This window comes from Nuphar pumila, chromosome 6 (genome assembly GCF_984573655.1).
Source record: "Nuphar pumila chromosome 6, dmNupPumi1.hap1.1, whole genome shotgun sequence".
Taxonomy (NCBI): Eukaryota; Viridiplantae; Streptophyta; class Magnoliopsida; order Nymphaeales; family Nymphaeaceae; genus Nuphar; species Nuphar pumila.
The window spans coordinates 24,346,606-24,355,007 of NC_143254.1; the positions used below are offsets into that span (position 1 = coordinate 24,346,606).

The 8,402-nt window shown below is 43.5% G+C and overlaps 1 protein-coding gene across 2 annotated transcripts; it reads left to right on the forward strand.

The window, feature by feature from the left end:
- The first annotated feature begins 1,392 nt into the window (after positions 1–1,392).
- Positions 1,393–6,812, forward strand: LOC149834371 (auxin response factor 18-like). Of its 2 annotated transcripts, XM_090010089.1 has the most exons (4): positions 1,393–1,498; positions 2,045–3,364; positions 4,107–5,137; positions 6,353–6,812. In XM_090010089.1, the coding sequence occupies exons 2-4, from the start codon at positions 2,192–2,194 to the stop codon at positions 6,420–6,422; spliced, it is 2,274 nt and encodes a 757-aa protein (XP_089866215.1). In that variant the 5' UTR covers positions 1,393–1,498; positions 2,045–2,191; the 3' UTR covers positions 6,423–6,812. The 2 variants fall into 2 exon arrangements, with proteins under 2 accessions (XP_089866215.1, XP_089866214.1); XM_090010088.1 differs by lacking the exon at positions 6,353–6,812 and having other exon boundaries at positions 4,107–5,904.
- Positions 6,813–8,402: the final 1,590 nt, after the last annotated feature.

Below are 8,402 nucleotides of genomic sequence, written 5' to 3' on the forward strand. Positions count from 1 at the left end.
GGGGCGAAATATTAATATTGATATGCCAAAATTCTAAAATGTTTCATGCACGTTTAAATTGAAATGCATATTAATAATTTTGGTTGTGTCCGCAGCTTTTACACAGTTGTGGTTGTGGATCTCACTCAGGTTTACCTTGCAAGGGGAATGCCCATTAAGTGACCTGGTTCTCAGCGAAGATTCTTTATCGTAAAAAAAAATAGTTCAAAAAACTTTAATATACAACAACAACAACTACGCCTTCATTCCAAAACAATTGGGGTTGGCGATATGAACCAACAAAGAAAATCATTCTGGGTCTTCCACATGAATCCTTCTCCTCCATTCATTTCTATCCAATGCCATGTCCTCGGTGAGGTTCAAAGCATTCATATCCTTTCCTATCACCTCCATCCATGTCTTCCTAGGCCTACCTCGACCTCTTTTAACTAATATATTTTCTCATTTCTCCATCCTTCTAACTGGAGCATCATTAGGCCTTCGTCGAATATGTCCAAACCACGATTCTCTCTCATCTTATTTACAAAAAACATTAATATAAGTTTTGAATTTTCAGAATTTTTTTTTATCACGAGTTTCCATTAAATATTGATACATTTTTTACAGGAATTTAGACAAGTAGTAAAAGTACATATTTAATCATTTGTTATTGTATTATAAGTTTTTTTTGTGAGTCATAATATTTGAAAATCTAGTATCATTTTGGAAATGTCAATGTTATTTGCATGTAAAGATGTTGATATAAATGAGTTTGATGCTCAATATGTAACTTAATAAAAACAAGTTCCTAGCATGTGTGGTATGAATTACTCAAGTAATTTAGATGAACTTTTAAATATTTGATGTTTCCATTTATGGTTTCTAAAACCAGTTTTACAATTTCATTTCCATCACCCCTTGCGCAAGTTGAAGCATGGTGACTTTCCAGGGTCAAGGGGTAAGCTCGCAGAGTTTTACGATATTAGGATAGCGCGCATGCGCATATAGGTCTCTGATCCTGAGGGCGGTTTCTCTATCTAAATATCACAAAAAAAAAAAGAGTTTGCCATCGTTACAAAGATACTGAATCATGTAATATGTGTAAATATATCTAATCAGGATTCGATCCTGTGGATATGGGGTCATATCCAACCCGTTGACAGCAAAAGAAAAGAAAAAACATTCTCACCAAGTTAAGAATGTCCCAGTCTCGCCAATAAATACTTTTATCAAGGGTAGTTCCGTAACACGAACTCCGGTCATGTGGACCTATAGAATCCACATCCTAGACCCGACTGTGATCCGGACCCAAGGTTAAGGGGGATGTACCGTGTGTGTACCTCAGACAGGGGTGTAAGATCTTTTAACTGGAGTTAAGCCGGTCGGGTTAACCCACTCCACCACCCCCACTAAGTACTTCCCTTCGGACCTTTGATCTTCTTTCCTCAACAGACTCTCTCTCTCTCTGGTAGGAGAATTTGAGGGAAGAAGAAGAAGAATAAGAGCTTGAGAGAATCAGGTAGAGTCCCTCTCTCTTTCTCCCTCTCCAGATTTATGGTCGTTTTTTCGCAATTCATTTGCATTCGTTTCTTTCTGTGGTAAGGATTGATAAAATGAGGTAATGAGTCGGTTAAGTGAGTCTTTTTCAGTTCTTTCATCGGAGAGATCAGTTCGTTCTCTTGAATTTGAGCTCTGGTAGTCGCTTCGGCTGATTTCTCGGCTCTTCGCAGTCGATTTCTGCGGGTTTGGAGTCTTGAATGGAGGGAAATTTGCCCAAAGGATGACGGACTTAGGTTTAGATTAGGAACTAGTTTTCTTTTTTTCTATTCGGAATCTCGTTTTACGGTTCTTTTTTTTTGTGTTGTTTTTTGTTGCGTTTTTTGTTTTTGGGTTTCTCGAAGAAATGAGAAATCGGGAGTAGTCTATGTGAGAGAGTGGATGGCTCCTTGTTTTCTTTGATTTGGGTGGTGAGAGTTAGTTCCGCCTCAGATTTACGGCGAGTTTTTCAGTTGATTTTTGGGTGGTTAAGCGTGGTTTTTTTATCTTCTCCTTTGATTCTGAACAGGGCTTCGCCTGGAATGCGCTGGTTCTTCATAGGGTTTTCGTCGCCTTTGCCTTTGAGAAGGAGAGGTGGAGCTCATCTGAGGAAAGGGGTGTTTAGGTTTTCCGGCACCGGATCTGGGGGTTTTCCGGGGAATGTGCTGGTTCTACCATGACTAATGCCTTGGATTCTTCAAAGGAGATCTTCAATCGCCGCAAGGATGGAGAGAGATGCCTGGATCCTCAGCTGTGGCATGCCTGTGCCGGTGGCATGGTCCAGATGCAAAAGGTTAATACGGTGGTCTACTATTTCCCTCAAGGGCATGCTGAGCATGCCGGCTGCGGGGTCGAGTTCCCGCCCTCCGCGAAGGCCCTGCCGTTTATCCCCTGCAAGATTGGGGACGTTAGGTTCATGGCTGATACAGAGACTGATGAGGTCTTCGTGAAGCTGAAGCTGTTTCCGTTGAGCAGCGTGGAGGGTGCCTTTGGAATTGTGGAAGGAGGAGAAGAGACTTTCAGTGAGAACAGCTGCTTGGATGCGGACAAGCCCACTTCTTTCGCCAAGACGTTGACGCAGTCGGACGCCAACAATGGGGGCGGGTTCTCGGTCCCGCGCTACTGTGCGGAGACCATCTTCCCGAAGCTCGACTACTCTATGGATCCGCCTGTTCAGACTGTGCTTGTAAAGGATGTTCATGGTGATGTTTGGAAGTTCAGGCATATATATCGGGGGACGCCGAGGCGCCACCTCCTAACTACGGGTTGGAGCACGTTTGTCAATCAGAAGAAGCTTGTGGCTGGTGACTCCATTGTGTTCCTGAGGACTGCCAGTGGAGAGCTTTGTGTTGGGGTAAGGAGGTCGACTAGGTTGGGTTGGGATTCTGCATCTTTGGCTTCATCGGTGTGGTGTTCAATGGCTGGGAGTGTGGGGTCGCCGTTCAGGAGCCCCAGATGGGAAGGAAAAACAGGGAATGGACTAGCTGGTGGTGGGTGTTCTATGTTTTTGAGAGAGGATGAGAAGAGGACGCCAAGTCCTGGTAATGGCGGGTTCTCGAGGGATAAGAGTAAGGTGAGCGCCAAGGACGTGATCGAGGCATCTAGCTTGGCAGCATCTGGACAACCATTTGAAGTGATTTATTACCCTCGTGCAAGCACTCCTGAGTTTTGCGTGAAAGCTAGTGCTGTGAATGCTTCTATGAGGATGCATTGGATGCACGGGATGAGATTCAAGATGGCGTTCGAGACAGAGGATTCCTCTAGGATCAGTTGGTTTATGGGAGTGATTTCATCTGTGCATTTTGCAGATCCAATTAACTGGCCTAACTCACCATGGCAACTTCTTCAGGTATTGCACTAACCGAGTGAAAACTACAAATGTGTATGTTTTGGGCTGTATGAACAACTGTGTGTGTTGTCTGAGTGCTTTTTCATCGTTCTGTCTTTTGACAAAATATTTGGTTCAGTTCTTTTAGTATTACGATTCTGATGTATCAGTAGGAGTGAGTAGCATTCTGCAAATTATCAAGATCTTAGACTACATTAGGGTGGTTGAGCAAGGGTTTTTCTACTTCTAGTTTGAAAGAGTTTTTGGCTGTTTGCATTTGGTCTACTTCCTCTTATTTTCTGATCTATTTCGCGGGTTTATGAAGGATGATTGTTTTAATTGTTTGATGTTTTATTTCTTTGTTTTTCTGATTTTCTGGTTTGCTTCTTTCTACGGCTACTTCAACCTGAGATCTATGTGAATATGGGCAGATGACTGCTCTAGGAGGCAGACAGATTGATAATAAGTCGGATATGTACTTAGGTACTCTATATATCTGCATCTATTGGAAGTAGCTTCCTCGAGGGGTAGGTCTATCAGTCATTTGGAGTTCTCCTGATGGCATTTGATACCAACTGTGCATGTCCATCCCCTGCATGAGTCTGCTTTTTGCTGGATAAATAAGGCACATGGGACTAGTTTGTGTGTTACAATCATGGATATTCGTTGAGAAGATATATCTTTTTCCCTTTGTTCTCTGCTACTCGTGCTCCCTCTTTCTTGCTTGGTGATCTATGATCACTTATATTCCTTGTGTATGCAGGTGACGTGGGATGAGCCGGATCTGCTGCAGAATGTGAAGAGAGTGAGCCCGTGGTTAGTTGAAGTTGTCTCCAACATACCAACTATCCAAATGTCTCCATTTGCACTTCCTAAGAAGAATCTGAGGGTTTCTCAGTACCCAGAGTTTCCGCACAATGTTAATGGGTTCTTCAGTTCTCTCCCAGCTGGTGTTATTCAGAGTAATATGCTCGGGTCAGTCAACCCGATGCAGAGTCTCCCAGAAAATGTTCCTTCAGGCATACAGGGAGCCAGGCATGGTCACTTCGGTGTTTCACTCTTGGACTACAGTCCAAGTAAAATTCGTCCAGGTTTATTGCCTGATGGCACATATAACTATCAGGACTGGGCTGTCCATTCTGCCGCCGTTTCAACTGAGCTTTTTATAGGGAATTCCTCATCCCTAGACTGCTCTAGTGGGCATGGCAGCCTCTCTTGCATCCTCTCTGTTTGTAGCCCACCAATGAGCAGCAAAAGGGATGCAGGTCATGTGAAGCTGGCTGGAAAGACCACCCAGATCAGGCTGTTTGGTCAATCAATAGGCACAAAAGAACCACAGGGATCTGATTCCACGCAGCAACAGTCAAAGGAATATTCCATAGATAGGTTTGGTTCCAGTATTGTTACCAACAGTGGCATCTTTAGTGGGAGTCCTGAGAATTTTAAACATCCCCACATTGACAAGGATTTTTCATACAACCTGGGTTCAGGGTCAAACTATGAGAAGCATTTGGATGCTCCCATTACTTCAGACCGTTTTCCAGGTTTTTCTTGGCTTAAAGAGAAGCCTTCTAGTGATAAGCCTTTTGATGATGGAGTCAATGCCCACTGCAAGGTCTTCATGGAATCTGAAGATGTGGGCCGGAGCCTGGATCTTTCTTTGTTCAGGTCTTATGAAGAGCTCTACAAGATGCTGGCAGAATTGTTTGGTGTCAATGAATCTGAGATGTTTGGTAGGGTGCTTTACAGAGATGCTTATGGCATTGTTAGGCACACAGGAGATGAACCCTACAGGTACTTCTTCCCCTCTTTACCTTTTCCAACTCTTATGCGAGTCATGTTTGCCCGTTTACCTTCATTGATTATTCATTACTTTCCTATCGCATCTTGCCTTACCTTTAGTCGGTGGGTTGTGTGCACTTGGTACACGTAGGGATGGCAGTGGACCAGGGCGGGGATAAGGTCTTCACCCCCACCCCGTTTCAAATTTTTGCCCTCCATCCCCGCCTTCATCCTCGGTCCATTCCTTGTTTCATGTTCTCCATCCTCGGTCCAAACGGGGGCAGGGCCCTGTTTCCGTGGTCCTTCCGCCGCTGCCACCTTCTGCTGCTGGTGACTTCTGCCAGCAGAGAGAAATGGGAGCTCACATGGCTCGTTAGAGGAAGGAGAGAAAGGAGAGAGGAGAGATTCGAGAAAGGGTTTTACGTTAAGGTTATATATATATGTATGATTTTATAATATGTATTAGAGTATAATAGTAATTTCCTTGATGGATATCAGGGACGGGGGCAAGAGTAAGTCCATCCCCTCACAGGTTTTGATTTTAACCTCCATCCCCGGCCATTCTCTGTTTCATGCCCTGTATCCTCTGTTCAAACGGGGCGAGGTGGGGCCGGGCCCCGTTTCCACCCGGTCCACTGCTATCCCTAGTTACCACCTGTAGTTGAGCCATTGGTAGTAATCATCCCCAACCCATGCAAAATGACTCTGAATGACTTGAATGCCAAGTTGGTTTCCTTCATTCTGGTTGTTTGAGTGCTTGTCAATTAGACTTAGGTCTTACACCCATGCATGCTTCTGTTTTGTCATTTGCTGGAGTAACTCTAGTCCTTGCTCAAACCAAATCAATATTGCATGTGGAGCCATTCTTGAGCAGAGCCTTAGTTTTGGGTAAGAGGCTTCTTTGGTTGCATAGTATGGGTCAGAGCCCAATCCCTTGTAGCAACCCATTTGGCTTGGTCCTGCACTGGTCTTGGATTGGTTCTCAAGTTGCTAAGGACTAGTGAGTACTTCCCTAATTCTGTTGATTGGCAAAAATGGTATCAGACTTCCTGATGTTAAGCTTAAGAAAGCAAGGATGATTTCTTTATACGCAATTCCTAGATGCACTTTCTACCTCTTTTGAGAAGTGTGAAACTGGGAATATTATCTTCAGTCTCAAGTCTTTACTGCTTCCTACATTGCATGCATTGTTTCTATTGTTATTTATGGTTTCCATTCCTATCACAGTGAGTTCATGAAGGCAGCAAGGAGGGTAACTATCTTATCAGATGCTGGAAGTGACAACATGGGAAGGTAAAGGCCTTCCTTGTTTCTTCCGCCTCACATTTATGTACAGTTAATTTTAACTTCTAATCAAAGTTGCTAAACTGAGCCTTTTTATGTATGTTCATCTGGTTGAGATATCTGGCCAGAGCCTTTTCTTTCTATTTCTTTCTGTTTTCATTGTTGAATGGTTGTGTTTTAGATAGCAATGGCATTTGAAGCGGGCTGGGTCCTCTCCCATTGATGATTTCTCTAACCTAAAAGCTTTTTGCATCTTGATGCTGAGAGCTGTGATTCATATCAGAAAAGATTACATGCACTGTGTAAATGAGAGTATTGTCCAAACTCCGAACCTATACCTTAGAATCGTGCGTCATCTTTTCCATGTTCTTTTGTGGTTTCTATAAATGGCCATTTTTGTTTCTGTGAGATGGTTTGAACCATAACTACGCAGTTGAGTTAGAACTTAGAAGTGCCTTAAGGATAAACCTTGAAGGGTTTTATATGGTCGTCTATTTTGGTATTTCTCTGTAGTATAACAAAATATTTATTATCTTACATCAAATTCTCTCAGCGTACCAGTATGTAGGATGCATCAGTTGTAGGTTAGGATTTCATGTAAGATGTTTCTCAGAGCATTGTTGTCTTGAATTGGTGGTAGTTTCTCTGTCTCCTATCTACATCCCATGGCCCTTCTTCAGGTGGATGGATCATGACACTGCCGGTGCACACGGTCTCCTCCCAAGAGCAATTCCTCTTAGACATGCAAATCACTTTGATTTGTTGTTTGCCTCTGAATTAAGTGGAATGTGATGAACTGCATCTTTTTTTTTTTTTACTCGGAGAAGCCTCCCCAGGTGCAGAGACCTAGTTGTGCTGGCTCAGCCTGCAGTACTTATGGTCTCTGTCCATGTCGGTGTAAAACTCCGAGGTCTTACCCTTCGACCTCAGGGAGTCGCCAAAGCTTTGGCTTATGCAGGGGTTGACTTCCATGGGATTTGAACCTAGACTCAACGGTCTAGGCCCCATGCCACTACGCCAAACCCCTTGGGTCTACATACCGTCCTTTTTGTACCCAATTTGTTGGTCAGGATGACAAACGGATCTGCATTAGAACCATATGCCATATTGCAACAATTTTTTTGCAATGAATGTGAAGTATGCTGTCTTTTTTATAACCTGAAGAAACTGTATCTGGGATCGAAGATCTGGTCGCCCTGTTTCAGCCTGCCATACTTATGATCATAATCACAGAAGAGGAAAACTCCTAGGCTAGGACCCTTGTTCCCAGGGCTTATGTGCGCTTCAATGCTTGCAATAATTGACTAGCAAAAAAGAAAAAGCTTGCTAACTGGTGTGTGAGATGCCATTGCTGGGTTGATGGGGTTGCAATTATCTTATTCCACATATGTCCTGGTGGGTAAACAAGCTTGCAGATCATGGCATCTGGGAGAGCCGATAAGGTCATCAGTCAAATCTATGTTCACTCTTCTCCTGTACAGCTGCTACAGGACGCTCTGGAAGGGCTAAAAGGCGCATAGCAATGAGGGGTGGTCAATTCAATCATTTCTAGGCCAGGCTGCTTCATCCCACGAAGACCCCCATGGACTTTATGCAATTTGTGGACGGTGAGGATTAAAGTGATTTGGCAGATCACTGGCATTCTCTTGTGTCAGAGAAGTGGTTAGTTCAGATGATGAAATATGTCGCTGTTTTCAATGCCATACGTTGATGCATTTGGCTCTTGTCTGATGTCTATAAAGTCTTTTAACGATAGTGGGTCTACAAAAAAATTATTGCCAAAGATTAAGAAAAAGGAATGTAGTCTGTCCAGTTGTTCACAGAGGTGGATTGGTAGTAGGTGAGCCTGTTAAATAATGTCCGAGTTTTGAGGGTCTTCTCAAATTCCAAGTTTCTTTTTGTCTGACATAACCTGGATTTGCCTATGCCCACAGGGCACGTTCATTTCATAGAGGCTTATTGCTCAGTTTGGATTTTGTGGGGTTTGCCTAAT